The sequence below is a fragment of the Beta vulgaris genome, chromosome 4, assembly GCF_026745355.1.
Source record: "Beta vulgaris subsp. vulgaris cultivar EL10 chromosome 4, EL10.2, whole genome shotgun sequence".
Classification (NCBI taxonomy): domain Eukaryota; kingdom Viridiplantae; phylum Streptophyta; class Magnoliopsida; order Caryophyllales; family Amaranthaceae; genus Beta; species Beta vulgaris.
This window is the reverse complement of record NC_079205.1, coordinates 52,216,457-52,234,543: the sequence shown is the minus strand read 5'-3', so window position 1 is coordinate 52,234,543 and position 18,087 is coordinate 52,216,457. Positions and strand designations below refer to the sequence as shown.

Sequence of the window (18,087 nt, the reverse complement as noted above, 5' to 3'; positions counted from 1 at the left end):
GATTCTACGAACCTGATAAAAGCATAGCGGAATTTCGATAGAGGTTTAAGAGTGGGGGGGATAGAAATGTGAGCTATTTTGCCAAATTTCCCGAACATATTGCCGATATCCGATGGCCTGGTGTCTGTGGGTAGGTAGTTGATGAAAATGGTTTTGGATGCTAAGGGGGGTGAGTGGAGGGATGTTCTTGATTTCTTCCTTCTGACCTTAGTCCAGGTTTCATGGCGAGGGGGGTGGGAAGGGTGAAGGCCAGGGGGTTCTCTCTCTCTCTCTCTCTTACTTTCTCTCTCATATCTTTGTTACCCTATATGATGATTATTATGACGTTAACAATGTAAGTATTTCTCAATGAAAATGAATTTTTATTCAAATAAAACAAGATTCCACTTTACCTTTTTTTTTTTAAATAATTGGTTAAGATTTCCATTTCACCATTAAAAGGTCATACATACTATTTCAGTGGTGTACCTCCAAAGAGGAGGAATACTACACTACAATAACAGTTCTAAGTACATTGCAATAGACTACATTCACGCTACAAATTCGTCAATACGACGCAAGCCTTGCTTGGCAAGGGTATCTGCCACCACATTAGACTCTCTCTTCTTGTGTATAATGGTCACTTGGAGCTCTAATTTATTGGTATTTCTGATAAAACTCAAGATGAAGTTGAGGTTTCATGGCCCCCCATGATCTTATTTGCACCATCTAATCATATTACTTGAATCAGATTCCACTATCAACATGGATGGATTGAATATGTTGCAACTGAAAGTGAGTTTTAGGGCTCGGTGGATGGCAAGTATTTATGCTGAATTAATTTCCGCAGGAGGTATGGAGGAAGAAAAGACACACACAAAATTCTCACAGGGGCCTCACAGAACACCTTCAATTGCAGCTTTTTGACAATAAGGCTAGATTGATGCGTCCACATTCCACATCATTACATTAGTTGGAGGAGGGGCTCCATTGTGCCGAGAGTCTTGTCTTAGGGCCAGCGTATTCCCTTGGCCTCGATTCAGGCTGCAATTCAACCCATGAGAGGCATCTTGGGTTGCTAACAATCTGTTGATAGGAATAGGGGAAGGGGTCACCCCGCCCTTTGATCCACCAACTCATTCTAAGGAGTATCAACTATTGTACTTAAGATGGTGAAGTGATGGTATTTGAAAAAATTCTGAAAATTTTCGCCTTCCAAATAGACCAAACAATTATGGAGAGACTAGCACCATATTTTTTTTAAAAAAAAATCCCCTTTTAAGGGAGGGCACCATTGCATATAGAGCTTGTGCAGAGAACTAGGAATGGCCCAATGTAGCCCTCCACTTTACCTTGATTCCCGTGTAAAAACAGAATTAAGACTTATATTATGGGACGGAGGGAATATAATAATTATTCCCTCCGTTTCACAATATAAGGCACACACGATGTTCGAGGTCGAACTTTGACCGTTAATTTCTCTCAATTTATGTTGATAGAAAATTTTAAAAAATAATATTATTGTAGTATTTTTTATGATGGATCCAATGGTATAATTTTTAAAATTTTTACTTATTGTATTTGAGAGATATTTGTGATCGAAGCAAATTTTCGTAAAACGCGAATGTCTTATATTTTGAAACAGAGGGAGTACGTATATCATGTTAAGATGTCCAAACATGTCTTTTTTTTAAAAAAAAAATAAAATTAGTGGTAGTATATGTATGGTTGTTGTTATACTCTTAATCCAAGTCGTGATTCCAATAAATGCAATTGATTCAAATTTATAATGAGATGTTTGGTTGAAGGTATTAGAATGGAATAAATGTCATTAATGACTAATTAAAAGTTGCTTAGTTGAGGTAACTTGAATATGAAATTTCATACCTAAAGGTTTCTTATCCCCATAAACTCATGGAATCTCATATATGGATTAAGGCTATGTTTAGTTCACCTGAAATTTTCTGATCTGAACTTATCTGATCTGATCTGAACTTATTTTTTCTGATCTGATCTGATCTGATCTGAACTGATCTGATAACAAGATTATCTTTTTAGATTTCTCTTAATGTTAAAAAAAATATAGTCATGTGGGTCTTGTTTGATTCGTCTCAATGAGTACTTTATTAATATTCAATTATTATAATTTTTACTAACATGTAATGAAAGATATAGTGATTTTTAAATATAAGCATGATCTGAACTGATCTGATCTGAACTTATTTTTTATGATCTGATCTGATCTGATCTGATTAGATCTGAAATAAGCAAAAATAAGGTGAACTGAACATAGCCTAAGATCCTCATACCTCCCATTTACTAATGGATTGTCAATAATAAATACTCCCTCCGTCCCATAATATAGTGCTTGTTTCTTTCTTCACGGTCTCCAAAACGTAACTTTGACCTTTAATATCTTCAATTCCTTATTAATAAAAAATATAAAAAGTTGATATTATGAAACTACACATTGAGACGAATCTAACAAGATCCTACATGAATATGTTTTTTTATATATACAAATGAGAATATTCGGTCAAAGATTTTAAAGTTTGACCACCAAAAATGAAATAGGCACTATATTATGGGACGGAGGGAGTACATAATTTTAAGTGAAACAGACAACTAAAATAAAGTAATAAAATTTTGAATACATACCCATGGGTTCTCATATCATTCTATTTCAAGTATTTGAACCAAATGCTCTAAGTAGGATAGTTATGACCTAAATAGACATGTTTAAATGCAATGTTGATGAATTAATGGTTTTATTGACGTTATTATGAACCATGAGGTGATTTAGGTTTGATTAATGCGGAACAATAGTCCCAATGGAATATTCGAGACCAAACAATTACAAAAGACATAAATATACACGTTATTCGGTCAAATTGACCTGGAGCTTTTCTATATCTAATGGAGCTCTTCTAAAAGGTTTAATTAGTTGATCATTTAAATATGTCCTATATTTTTATAAGACCCCAAATAAACCATAATTTATTCTCCAAGGAACAATCTCAATAGTTGTTACAAGCAAAATAGGAAAGACAATAAAATTAGAAATTAGAAATGAATGAAAGAAAATCATGTTGCTTGGACGAATTTTGTCTTCAATTGCTAGCTCGCTCGGGCTGTTTAATGATGGCTCGAAATCTTTTTTAGAATGGATTCCAAAGCACAATCAACCAAAGAATATACCAAGAATGGCAATATTTTAGATGTTTTAAAAGATTAATGGGTACTAACTCGATGTTCACTTTGTAGCAATACCTTAAAATCAAAATTCCAAGAGTCAAGACCCAAGTGACCATTTCCTTCTCTATCATATTAGGTACATGTTTCAATCAAAACAATTGTATAGCATGCGTTATTGCGAAAGTGCAAATTAGGATCTATAAATTGATGGACAAGCCCACATGGGGAGAAAAATAGTGTCATCTTGGAATATGACATTCACTCCTTCCAATCATAAAGTATTGCCATTATTTGCATAATTAACAACATAATTATATTCCTTTGGACAATTAGAGGTCTAAAATTAGTTTTACATGTATGTATAATATCTATTATATAAGGGAAGGGGGAGCAACGATATCCTCTTTTGAAATGCCTATTTTGCCCTCCTTCCCTTTCTAAATTACAAAAGGAATGTCAAAATCAAAATTGACACTCAAAGAAAACTACCGAAAATTATTTTACAACACTCACTCACAAATCATTTAAAAGAAGAAACTTTACAAATCACTCATACAATTGAGAAAATCACGTTATAAAAATCACGCAAATCACTCAAATAATCAGGAAACTTTATTAAAACTTAAAATTAACATACAAACTAAAACTAATAACCTAGAATGTCAATACATACAAAAATATTTACAAAAATTTACTTACAAACAACTATTCTCAAGAACCATTCACAATTAATGGTGGGTCATGATAAAAAGTAGAGATGTATTTGTAGTGAAATCAAAATTTAGAAGTTAGACAAGTAAAAAATTATTTACTTTTTTATAGTGTTTCCTATATGTAATGAAACTTTTACATATATTTGGACCTATCTTTTTCTATTATATAATAGCGATTAATATTAAGGTAAAAATGTTTATGTAAAATATCATTCAAGAATTAACGTACAACATATATCTCTATTATATAAGGGAAGGGGGGGCTATGGTGTCTCCGAATGAAGAAACTATGTTACCCCCTTCCTATTCTAAATTACAAATTCACTTACAAATCAAAGAGGCTTCAAACAAAAGTACCAAAAATATAATTATAACAATCACTCACAAGTCAACTAAAATCATAAAATTGCATAATTTACGTTATGCAAATCACTAAAATGAGGAAACTTTACAAAAACTTAAAAATTCACTTACAAACTGCAACATGAAAAATTGACTTGAAATCAAAGTGTCCACTTTCTTTACAATTTACGAAGTACTGTACTTAATTCAAAAATCAACTAAAAATTATAATATTAGAAATCATAAATAAATTCAATAAAATTTCTATTTTGTTCATAGAATTTAACTTTGAAAAGTAAAAAAAAAAAAAAAAGACAAAAAGAGTGGTGAGAGACTTAAGTGACAGAAACTAAACCAATCAAATTTTGCAACTAAAAACAATTATACTTCGTATGTCTAATGTTCAAATTTTGACTCTTATGCCGAAGAAAATCGAGTTTCTGTTTCGAAAAAAATTCAAGCACACAACGCGTGCAAAAAATTATAGTAGTAATTATATTAAAGCTTCGTTTGGTAGGGCATAAAACATTTTTTTGAAAAATTATTTTCCTCTATTTTCAATTTTACATTGTTTAATTTACAAAAGATTGTAAAACCATTTTCTTTTGGAGTAAAATTTCTCTCCTAATTAATGATGGAAAACCATTTTCCTTTCAAAATGAAGGGAAAACCGTTTTCCTTTCTTTTCTTGTATGTCTTGTACTCTCCTCTCACAACCTCCTTACTTTTCCTTTCTTTTCATCGTTTTTCTTATATTAAACCAAACAACGGAAAACTAGTTTTGGAATTGTGTTTTCCATTACAAATTGTTTTCCATGAAAATCATTTTACACTGAAAATATTTTATGCCCAACCAAACGGAGCCTAAGAGAGAGCAAAAATCAAATCATTATCAACATCGTTATATTTAAGAAGTCTAATATTCCGATGGGGATGCTCTTCAATTAACCTCCGTAATCTCCTCAATCGCTACGCCAGTTTTGACTCAAACCTAATTGATTGACACTCACACTCCCCATATTCTCCATGTTGACCTGATTTGATGATAGAAGAACTTGATTAAGCCAAGCTCATTAGAGAGAAACGTGTAATATTAAGAAAGAGCAAAAATCAACTGAATATCATGTAATGCATTGCATTTGCTGCTTTAAGGCGACCGGCCAACAGCCAACTAGATTGTTTGCTGACAAAGACGTGTTAGAATTATGTGTTACGATCAGAAAATCCAAATCCCGACTCCAATTTGATAAGATATACTTTCTCCGTTTGTTGCATGAGTATTATTTAGTGGCTTCTTGCAATTGAGTCGTTATTAAATTTATAATAATTTTCTCAATAAAGAAATATTGATATGTTTGGGGCAAGTAAGTTCCACATAATTGTTAGTCATTTGCTCTCTATTTTCTCAATGTGGAACAACTAGACCTAACTCATATGTATGTTATATTCTCAACACTCTCCCTCAAGTGTGAGCCATCATTAATCTTGCAATCTTGATAGGTCACAACATCGTTGTTGGGTCCTCTCTGGACTTCCAGAATGAGGTCAATTGAGCCGGTACTTGAGGTAATCACAAAACATAAAGTTATTGGGCTCTCCAATTTTTGGAACACATGATAGGTTAGGATTGTCCCCCTCTTTACCATGATAAACTTCATTGGGCTTAACATAGGGCCACGTCGGAGGAGAGTTTAACCACACACATTTGACAAGGTTTCATCCTAAAACTAATTGGTAATAGGGTCGAAAAACGTTGAATGCTTTAGTTTATTATGCAGATAGCAAGTCAGATCTTATCTTCCAAAAGCTGCTTTAAGCACCTTTCTTTGACTAAAAAAAAGAGGTGCGTGCCTATTGACGATAAGATAACATGAAAGAGTTTAGTATTGCCTGAACCACTGGGATGATTTAATTCTCTTTTCCTGAAAAAGTTGTTTCATCGACATTGGGAAATGGTCTGACAGATGCAGTGCGATTAGATAGTGTACCCACCAATCTATATGTAAGTCATTCTCTTTTTATTTCTTCAACGTACGACAACTAATTCCAACTCACATGTGCATTATACTCTTAACATATATACTATTTTCAAGTTATAACTTGTGTATAACAAGCGTCACAAATTTAGTCCTTTGTATAATGATTGAAATCTTTAACCTAAGTCTAGTTAAATTCGATCATGGGTGAATCCTTGTCATTTAAATTACAAGTTAAATTCGAGTTGTTTCATATTTGAGTCTATTATGCTACCTCCGTTTTATATAATTTGCAACAATTTGACATAAAGTGTGAGTAGAAAATCTCTAATCCATTACAAATAATACTAAACGGTGTAGTATTACTAATATTAAGGTCATATCATAATTAAATAATCTAATTTCGATTACCATTTAAGTCTAGGTCAATCTCTCTCAAGTTAGTTAGATCGCATTATTAGTAGTTTCATGTTAGCCTATCCTATGGTAACTTCTTTACACATATAGAGCTATAATGATATCTACCTCCATGGCTCCACATTGAACCTGAATTTGATCCTAGACAAGAGCGTTCAACGTTCGTGCTTTTGGGGTTTTTTTTTTTTTTTTTTGGGGGGGGGGTGTTTGGATATAGGGGGTTGGACTTCGAGTAGGCTGAGAAAATCACTTGGTAGCAAGGTTACTCAGACCCACTAATTACGAAGAAAACATGATTTTTGTTCGGTAATAAAATAGATGTTATATTTTTAATATGGTTGTTAATAAAATAGATGTTACATTTTTTTAGGCAACAATTTTTCTCTATCTCTCTTCTGTCACATGGGTTTTTCTTTTTTCTTTCTCTGTATCTCTCTCCTCTTCAAAAAAATTACCTAAAAAGTGTGTTTTGAAAAGTGTAACATCTATTTGTTATAGAAGAAGTATATAACTTGTCTACATCATTTTTTTTAATGATGGCACAGTGATTTCAAGTGACGCTTGAGTTAAACCCCATCACTGATGAGACCATACTAATCAGCCACGTTTGTAGACTCCTTGAAGGGAGAGGGGATGGTAAGGGAAACATCATCCCAAATATCCCTTAAGGTAGTATTTGGATAGAACACATTCATTTCAAATGCTTAATTTCAAATCCTCACATTCAAATCTAAATCATCTTTTTGGAAAAACAAGAATTTTAAATTCATCATTTCATAAAAAATGAAAAACAACCCCCTTTTGTCATCTTTCTCCTCCTTCAAGCTCCTCTATTTCACTGAGTTCCTTCCTCCTTTCACTTTTTCCTAAAATCAGTTTTTCCCCTCTTTAATCAATTGATTATCTATCCCAACAAAAGAAGAATCTTGCCGCTTTCAATTTTTCTATCTTTGTAAAAAAAAATAAGATTTCTCATCTACTGAGTTCCTTCTTTTTTTAATCTGTTTCATCGCCATCTTCAGTTCATCAGTAATTTTAGCTAAAAATCAAAGCTTACTAGAGCTTTAATGGTGATCTAGGACTAGAAGAGAGAAAGGGGAAAGAAGATAGATAGAAGGAATGAGAGATTGACAAGATGAATATGGTGTGGCTGGATTTCAAATATGTGGATTTGAGAAGGGATTTCAAATCCTAAAAAATGTGCCTATATTTTTAAATGCATGAAATTGGAACAAATACAAATCCAAATACTTAGATTATCCAAACACAACATTTGGACCAATTCCATCATTTGAAATGAAATGCTACTATCCAAACAGAGCATAATAAAATTTGATCCCATAATCTTGAAGCCATAAGGTCAAATTTTTACCACTAGGTCAAACTTTGCTTGGTTTTTTTTTATTCCCAAAATTACTTGAACTATACCATGGGAAATTTGTAAATTGATCCACATACAAGACGTGGATAATTTAAAGTCGCATCTTTTTTCTACTTGATTTTAAAAATTTATATTTATGCCATGATCCTCGTCCATAATTAGCTTTGTTAAAAGATACTTAGACTTTAAATAATTTCTAGATGATTGAAACTTTTTTTTGTAGGGATAGACAATTGAAATTCTTAATACATCTTTACTTATCTATTTGAAAAATACTAAACACTAAATGTGCTCCTTTTAGGGCCTGTTCTTTTCGGCATAAAACAGTTGAACTGAACTGAACTTATTGGAGCTGAACTGAACTGAACTGAACTTATTGGAGCTGAACTGAACTGAACTGAACTGAATTGAATTGAATTGAATTAAACTAAATTGAATTAAATTGAATGTAATAAATATATAAATAATATTTTAAACAATAATAATATGAATATTAAATAATAATTATAATGATAAGTAATAATAATGAATAATAATAATAGTATTTTGGATATCTTAAAATGATAGTTATAAATAAATAATATTAGTAATCATAAATTAATAATAATAATAATTAATGATAATAATGATAATTAATAATTATTATTTTATATTATTTGTATTAATATATTAATACTTGATGATGATATATAATAACAATAATATCTAAGAAGTAAATTAATTATTACAATTTTAATAATTAGATTTAATAATATAAAAATATTTAGTAATAAAAATAATGATTGGGTTGGACCGCGAAAATTACATCATAAAACGTCTTGACGCAATTTGATTGGTTTATGGGCTAAAAAAAGTGGGTTTATATTTGTGCTTTGTCCTAAATTATGTTCCTCCTAATAATAATAGTAATAATAATGAGCAAAGCTATAATAAACAAAATAATATATAGAAACAACAATAATAATACTTAATAGTAATGATATATATTTAAATAATAATGATAATAATGATAATAATAATAATAATAATAATAATAATATAATTATAATAATAATAAGAGTAATTAGTAAAATAAATCATACCAACATAATAATAATATTTAACAAAATGGTTATAAAAGAATGGAGTTGAGCTGAACTGAACTGAACTGAACTGAACTTATTGGAGCTGAACTGAACTGAACTTATTGGAGCTGAACTGAACTGAACTGAACTTATTAGAGCTGAACTGAACTGAACTTATTAGAGCTGAACTGAACTGAACTGAAAATAAGCTCGGGAGAACAGGCCCTTAGTTAAACAAGTTAGGTAGATTGGTTTCGGGTTGAAAATTTTAACCTTAATCCGACCCATTTAATTCAAATCGGGATCAAGTTGACCCATTTATGTAAACAGGCGAAAATCTCAACCCCGCTTATTTCAAATTGGGTTCCGGTAGAATTATTGAGTTGGGCCACCTTTTGCCGAACCTTCTTTAAATCCCTCACCCTCAACCATATATTTGGAATATAAGTTCTTTGCTCAACAATATTGGAAAAAAAAGCATTGATATATTTAATCCCAAAATTATTTGAAGTATACAATGGAAATTTTGTAAACTTACCCATATAGTAGTACAAGACTTGGATAGATTAAAGTTACATCTTTTTATTTGATTTGAAGAAATTGATATTCATGCCATGACAATTTTATAACGTAACTTTATCCATAATTAACTTCGTTAAATATTTTACCCATCTACAATAGATGGGTAACTATTCAAATTTAAAATTCAATCATGGTTAGAGATGGGCATGGGTCGGACAAGCATGCGGGTCGGTCCGGCTCGACACGAGTTAGACCTGACCCGTTGTCAGGCCGCTCGAGGCCCGGTCCGTTGTCTGCTGCGTGCGCCGCGGGCCTGTTACGGTCAAGAATTTTATTTCAGGCCCGCACCGGCACGAGCCCACCTAAATAGCCCGCGGACCGAACGCTCCTTTCCTTTGTTTTTTAGCCTTAAACCGTCAAAAATCCAATAAACAACATAAAACACGGGCCAGCCCGCAGGAAGCACAAGCCCGGCCCTTGGCCGGACCGTGGACAGGCCCATGCCCAGGTCTAATCATGGTGATCCTAGCTTCATTAGATACTTTAGATTATAAAAAAAATGTTAGACGTACGATTGAAACTTTTATCTCTCTGAAAAAGAAAACTAAAAATCAGATAAAATCTCTGCACATCAATTTGCGAAAAATAGACTGAAGAAGCTAAGCCAGCTGTAGAATCTTTCACAAATTGATAAAATTATAGTAAAAGGGTACCTATATTTGCTTAAAGAGTGCCCATAAAAATCATAGTAATCGTTCTCACCTAAATACAAGGGACCCTTTTCCATGTGCCCTAAATTGAGTAATGCCATTTATAGAGCTATCAAATGGCAGTGCCTTATCATTTCATGCTCCCTTGATAAGCCTCCTCAGTCCTCAGGCTCAGGTAGGTATATGACTTGTGAAACACTATTTAATATTTATGGATTTTTCCTCTATTAATTATTGGAACAAACATCAACTTGGCATTTAGTATTAGACATTAGTATATCTAGTACAAGTTTTGACATTCATTGCTGCTTTTCAAAAGTTTTAGATATTTTTTTTACTGACTTGTATGGTAAACTTTTGTGAATCTTAGCAATCAGAATCAGAACTCATTCTTCGACATTCAATATATGGAAAACGAGGTGTGGCCGTGTGGGGGAACGGGGAAGAGTAACTCGTAGGATCCCAAATTTCTGAAATGCTGATCTGCCTAGCATGTAGCAAGGCATTTATCAACAACAATGTCGTGCGCAGTGCGCTTAATGTTTATCAGATGGGGTTGATTGCATGAGCCAGAATTTCCGTCTGTGATAAATGTTACATAGGATTTTACGGAAGTTAATGTTAAGATGAACTATAATATTGAGTTATACACTTATACTTACCTTCCAATCATATTGTGTTGATTGTCATTGTCTTATTACTCAGCCGATTTTTTAAGGTAAGGAGAAGGTGCCATAACTGGACCGGAACTTTTCCCAGGTTAATCTGACCCGAATTTGTAGGCAAGGCTCCTTGGGAGTAGGGAGATAATAAAGGTAAATTCCCACCTTCAAAGTGCCTCTAGTAGAGTTTGATCCCACAACCTCAAGGTTTTAAGATACAAACCAAACTACTAACCAAATACGACTTGGTGTCTTGGTGATGAGCCATCCTTCTAGGCTAAGTAAAACAGGAGCATTCACTCGTATAAGGTATAATAATACCCTTAGTTTTACAAGTAGAAACGTCCAATTCAACCTAGAAGAAAGTATCATTATTCTACTTAAATTCTCTCTCAAATCTCCCCTCGAAACTAAGGTTAATTCTCTTAATTTTGAGGTTTAACAAAATGGTTTATGACATAAATGGTGTAGTCTCTGCTCCATTTCTAATTTCCAAGCAAGTCAACTAGAAGCAAAACAATGACAAGTTCTGCGACAACACTTACCAATAACTTAAAGAACTAGAGGTAATTTGACAAACCCTAATTTTTAGAATATGAACTTAATTATGTGGCCTTTCTATAAATATGTTGGATGTATCGTTTTCTTAATTTCATACTACTAACTATTTAGCCAATTTAAACTTACATATTTAGCCTTTCTTTTTAATAAGCTAAACCTACGATTGAAGATTTTTGAGTTTTACACACATTACAAATTACAATATTGCCTCCACTAGACTTGTGACAATAAATTAGCCATCGTTTGGCAAAATATCCTTACTCTAAGTCAAAGCTTATACTCCCTTTATTTTACTAAAATAGTTACACTTTGACTTTTTAAACTTTGTCGATGTAAACATTTGAGCAATAATATCATTAATTATGTATTCGTAAATGTAAAGATTTCATACATATTGAGAAGAATCAAACAAAAACCCGCATATATCTTTTCTTACATAAAAATATGTGAATAATATTTTTGAACGTAAGAAATGTCTCTCTTTTTCCTTTCCTCATTTAAAACCCTTGTTTTCTTTGTCGATCCAGGAGGTTACCACCAGGCTTTTAGTTGTGGTAAGCTATTAGAAGATATTAAAGATATACAGTTTAGAAGATATTGTTTAGGAGATTATTTTCTATCTTTATCTTTGTTCTTTCCTAATATGTTTTGTACTAGGAATGGATCAAAAAAAAAAGGTTTGCACTGGGAACACCACGATATATATATATAACAGTATACCACTTTCATTGAATGAGAGGGAAATCAATGTTGGCCTCTAAAACCTATCATGGTATCGGACCAGTGATTTTTTTCCGCACAATGTTACTACCTCCCTGCCACACAATGTTGTTACCGAACCCACTGTTACTTCAACTGGATGTCTACATGTGGGTCTCCGCTTCGCTCAGAGTCTACTATTGTTCAGGCCACGGATAATCTTGGCAGATGTCTTCGGACTAAAATTTCATCCATCAAACGCAAGGGTTATGTCACTCACACGGTTGTGCAACGGTCTAGTCCATCATTGTCATCCTCTCCGTCTCCGCCTCCCTCAAGTACGTTGTATCCTATAACTCATTATGTTAGTTGTGATATATTCTCTGTTCCACATCGAAATTTTGTTGCAGCTATTACTATAGGTGTTGGACCCCGTTCTTTTAAAGAGGCTTTTACTGATCCTGGTTGGCGTGCTGCTATGCAATCTGAAATGGAGGCTCTTGAAAAAAACGGTACATGGACCTTGGAATCATTGCCTCCTGGTAAACAGGCATTGGGTAGTCAGTGGATTTACAAGATCAAATATAACTCTGATGCTAGTATTGAGCGCTTGAAGGCTCGTTTGGTTGTTTTTGGCAATCGTTAAACGGAAGGAATTGACTATGATGAGACGTTTGCTCCCGTTGCTAAAATGACCACTGTGCGTGCTTTTCTTGCCATTGCAGCTCGCTTTGAAAAATTGGGAATTAAATCAGATGTATGTGCACAACGCTTTTTTACATGGCGATCTCACTGAAGAAGTATATATGAAATTACCTCCGGGTTTCACTGTCAGTAAGCCTGGGTTGGTGTATCGTCTCCAGAAGTCTTTATATGGTTTGAAACAGTCCCCCCGATGTTGATTCGCCAAACTTGTTTTTGCTCTTAAAAGTTATGGCTTCCATCAATCATACTCAGATTACTCTCTGTTCACCTACACTAAAGGCACTGTTTGGCTGAATGTTTTGGTTTATGTTGATGATTCAATTCTCTCTGGTAATGATTCTACTGCTCTAACCCTCTTTAAGACTTATCTCAGCTCTTGTTTTCACATGAAAGATCTTGGTGTTCTTAAGTACTTTCTCGGGCTTGAAGTGGCCCGTAGTTCTGCTGGTTTTTTTTGTGCCAACATAAATACTCGCTGGATATTGTCTCTAAAGTTGGTCTTCTGGGCTGCAAATTGGCCTCTTCTCCCATCGAACAAATTAAAATCATCGTTTGGGGCATGTTGCTGGCCCATTGTTCACTTAACCTCTTGCATATCGGCTCTTGGTTGGGCGCCTTGTCTACCTCGCTGTCACGCGCCCTGGTATCACCTTCGTCGTCCATATCTTATATCAATTTATGCAAACTCCCTCTCAAGCTCACTGGGATGCAGCATTGAGGGTCATGCACTATCTTAAAGGCACACCGGGTCAAGGTATTCTTCTACGTTCTGGCAGTGATCTATCTTTATCCGGTTGGTGTGACTCTGATTGGGCCGCTTGCCCCCCTAACTTGTCGCTCTTTTACGGGTTGGTTTGTCTTTTTGGGCCATTCTCCCATTACATGGAAGACAAAGAAGCAACATATTGTATCCCGCTCATCTGCAAAAGCCGAATATCGATTTATGGCTTCCATTACTTGTGAGCTCAAATGGTTGAAGCCTGAAGGGTCTTCTCTTGAGTTTAGGTGTAAATCACCCGAAGGTCATACCTCTCTTCTATGATAGTCAATCTGCTATTCACATTGCTCAAAATCATGATTTCCATGAACAGGCTAAGTACATCGAAGTCGATTGTCACTTTGTTCGAGATGCTCTCCAGGAGGGTCTTATTTCTCCATCTCATGTTCCCGCGCATGATCAATTGGCTGATATTTTACTAAGGCTCTTGGCACATCTCATTTTGAGTATCTACTTCACAAGTTAGGCATTCCTGATCCCCATGCTCCAACTTGAGGGGGGTATTAGAAGATATTAAAGATATATAATTTCAAAGAGATTGTTTAGGAGATTATTTTCTATCTTTATCTTTGCTCTTTCCTAATATGTTTAGGTTTGTACTGGAAACACCAATTTTGGCCTATAAAACCTATCATTAGCTCTTATATTCTTCTTTTGTACTAGTTAATCTTTTCATTGGAGTGTTTACCTACTAATTATTCTAATTTTTCTACTCATATATTGAATTTATTTTCACAGATTTCTAAGAATTTGGGACTATATTTCTCATTTCACAAGAAAACTTAATTCATTGACTAAATTTTGCATTGTGCAGTTTTGACGCTATTTATTGATGAAAACTTGATTAGTTGATGAAGATTTAATTCTCTCATAGTTTCCTTGTTAGAATTTGGAGCTTTGTTTATTTACCCTTGTTTCCCTTCTTTCATTTCGTTCTTTTTCCATTACATAACCAAACAACCGCTAAGTTTCTTCTTTTTTCCGAGGCAAGAATCGAGGAGGAGGTTTTACCTGACTTGCAAGTTGCAAAGACTAGGATCACCCAAGACATAAAATCTTGGGGAAAGGAGTTGAGAAACACCTACTCCAAATATAGGATTTAAGATTTATATACCTAGGTAATGGATTTAAATATCCTGGAGAAAGAGATTCTTTTAGCTTTCTTCTTTATTTTTTGATGTAGCTCTTATTTTAACCAATAGGTCTTTAACTCTCCACCAAAAAAAACAGATCTCATTAAATTGGGTGATAAAGACATTGAAATGTGGTCCAAAACTAGTTGATAAAGGGCATTTGAGAAGACTACAATACTACATGAAAGAGATAGGACTTGAAATTCAATAAAAGATTTCAAGCGGAGTAGTATATTTTACTCATAAACAAAAACTTACATTTCCTACTCTTACACGGGAATGCACTTTTCAACTATTCCAAGTTCCAAAGTTGAACTAAAACACTACATTCAACTAAAACAACCAACTAAAAATAAACTTAAATAAAAGAAGAAAAGATAAGCCCACATGAAACTAAAAACATTAATTTAGGCTCTAAGTACACACTAGATTTCGACCAATCTAACCTAATTAATTTAAAACCAAAAATAAATAAAAATTACAAAGAAGAATTTACATGATACTGCAACTATTAGTATTCTCATCACTAAAGTAGGAAGTGTAAGGGTCATGATACCCTGGAGGAGGGATCATTGGAGGACCATACCCTACACCCATCTGTGGCCGTCCATACATCATATTCATTTGCTGTGCTTGCTGTGGCATCATCCCATAACCATCTCCACCGTTCATTCTTTGCTGGTTCATCATCATCGCCGCCATGTACTGCTGCTGCGGATTCATCGGGACTGGCCCTGGACTCGGCCCCGGACCCATACCTTGATAATACCCGCCACCGCCTCCACCGCCGCCACCACCACTCATCATGTGGGAAGCTGGCAATCCAGCTGCGGCCGGGCCCATTTGGCCCATTTGATAATTTCCTATTTGGCCCATATTCATGTTGCCATTACCCTTGAAGTTATCCATTGCTCCTCCACCACCTCCACCTTTTTTACCCCCACCATTATTATTGTGGTTATTTCCTCCATTATTGCCTCCACCCTTGTTTTTATCTCCATTTTTACCACCTTTACCCTCAAATCCACCATTTTTACCACCTTTACCCTCAAACCCACCATCTTTACCACCATTGTTTTTACCATTTTCACCATGCTTTCCACCACCTCCTTGGCTTTGGTGACCTCCACCTTCACCCTTGTTATTCCCACCATTTTTACCATCCTTTTTCCCATCCTTTTTCCCATCCTTTTTACCATCATTACCCTTCTTCTTTTCACTATTTCCACCACTACCCCCTAACATACCCTTAAGTATACCAGCCACTCCACCAGCACCTCCTCCTTTCTTACCGCCACCGCCGCTTTCCTTACCTTTCTTTTCACTGCCACCATTTTTACCCTTCTTATCCCCACCACCGCCACCGCCTCCATTACCTTTTCCTTCCTTGCCCATAACAGGCACATTCTTAGAAGGTGGATGATGATGATGACCATACACATCTTCATCCAACTCATCATCATCATAGTCATCATCATCAAACTCATCATCATCATAATCATCATCATCAAACTCATCATCATCATCAAACTCATCTTCTGGCAAGTTGAACTTAACTGTCTTTTGCTCCTTGGAGGGCATTTTTGCCCCTTTCATTTGTTGCTGTTGCTGAAGTTGCTGAAGAAACTGAAGCTGTTGCTGCTTCTGTTGCTGCAACTGCTGTTGCTGTTGCTGTTGCTGCAGCTGCTGCTGCTGCTGTTGTTGTTGCTGCTGCTGTTGTTGTCCACCACCTCCTTTTTGTTGCTCTTTTCCACCCTTTTGACCCTTGTTGTTGTTGCTGTTGTTGTCTTTTCCAACTTTACCCCCATCCAAGTTGAAGTTTTTCATTTCATTAAGGTTCATAAACTGGTTCATAAACTGGTTGTTCTGATTTGAACCTTTAGAACCACCCCATAACTCAGCATGTTTTCCATTTTTCTCTAACTTCTTAATTAAAACTGCTGGGTCAACATTCCCAGTTACTGTCACTTTCCCTTGTTCTGAATCTATACTTGTGTTATAAACCCCTGAAATAAACAAACACCAGCAAATTTAAAACTAACCCCAAAAAATTCATAGTTGTCTAAAAAAAGTCCTAAGTTACTATTTGAGCTAAAGGGGTCACTTGAATAGTATCTAACGAGTAAGAAATAATTATTAAGACTGTCTCATTTGAGAATTTGCCAAAAAAAAATACACAACACACTAATTTCAAGATCTAAGTAAAGAGTCAAAATTTGAGATATTTACCATCAATTTTCTGAAGTATCTTCTTCACTTTACTCTTGCACCCATCACAGTGTATATTCACTCTAAGAACACAGCTCTAAAAACACACCAAGAAAAAAATTTACATAAATACAGTGTTTCATTTTTGACTTTTGAGCAAGACAATATATAGTACAAGAAAAAAATACATGCAAAAAAGGAAAATAAATACCTGGGTTTTCAAGATTTCTTGCTTATTCATTTTGGTAGGTGTTTTTAAGTGAAAGAGATCTGAGAAAACAAGGTGCAACAGAGGGGGAAGACTTTTATAAGGTCAGTGTTCTGATGTTTTGAAGGATTTGAATGTAAGAAAAAGAGGAGAGAGAAAGAAACAAAAACTGCCTCTGAAGACTGAAATTGCTCACAAATTTCTGGGTATTTTTTTTAAAGAGTTTGGGTAATTTTATAGAAAGAAAGAGGCGGTTTCAGAGGAAAGAGAAGAGAAGTGAAGTGAAGTGTTCTCTTTTACTTGGGTTGTTTCAGGGTTTGTATTTGTATGTATAGATAGGCTGTGTTTTTTTATAAAAGAAAAAAAAAAAAAAAGGAGCGTGAGAAGAAGATGTGGACAGTTGCGGAAGAAGCTAAGAGGAGTATAGATAGTTATAATTTATTTTTGTTTCAAACTCTATTATTAAAGTTTGTAAGTATACGGATGCAGTGGTGTAGTACTAGTAGAAATGAGCTGGGAAATTCTACTTAAAACAAAACTACAAATTAATATTCGTAATCAATAATTATCATGGACTAGAAGTACGTTATACTTTTAAAAAAATAGTAGTAATACTAAGGCCAGTTATTTCAGATTGGGAGAAATTAAGGTGAAGTGTGGGAAACAAAACTAATTGAACTGAATTAAAATGCATAAAAGTTGAGTATGAAAGAGTGTTTAAACTACACTAAACTGCGAGAAAATGAACAAAACTGAAAAGAAATCCAAAAATAAGGTCTAATACTTTTTTTTGTACTTTAGTACTTGCAACGTTGAATTCTTTCATTGGAACTT

The 18,087-nt window shown here is 34.3% G+C and overlaps 1 protein-coding gene across 1 annotated transcript; it reads right to left on the bottom strand.

Annotated features, from left to right (window-relative positions):
* Positions 1 to 15,040: 15,040 nt before the first annotated feature.
* On the bottom strand, positions 15,041 to 17,575 carry LOC104890865 (heavy metal-associated isoprenylated plant protein 33). The gene is made up of 3 exons (XM_010676484.4): positions 17,257 to 17,575; positions 17,067 to 17,142; positions 15,041 to 16,843 (listed from the first exon to the last, which is right to left on the bottom strand). Exons 1-3 carry the CDS (start codon positions 17,284 to 17,286, stop codon positions 15,330 to 15,332), a joined length of 1,620 nt encoding a protein of 539 aa, XP_010674786.2. The 5' UTR covers positions 17,287 to 17,575; the 3' UTR covers positions 15,041 to 15,329.
* Positions 17,576 to 18,087: the final 512 nt, after the last annotated feature.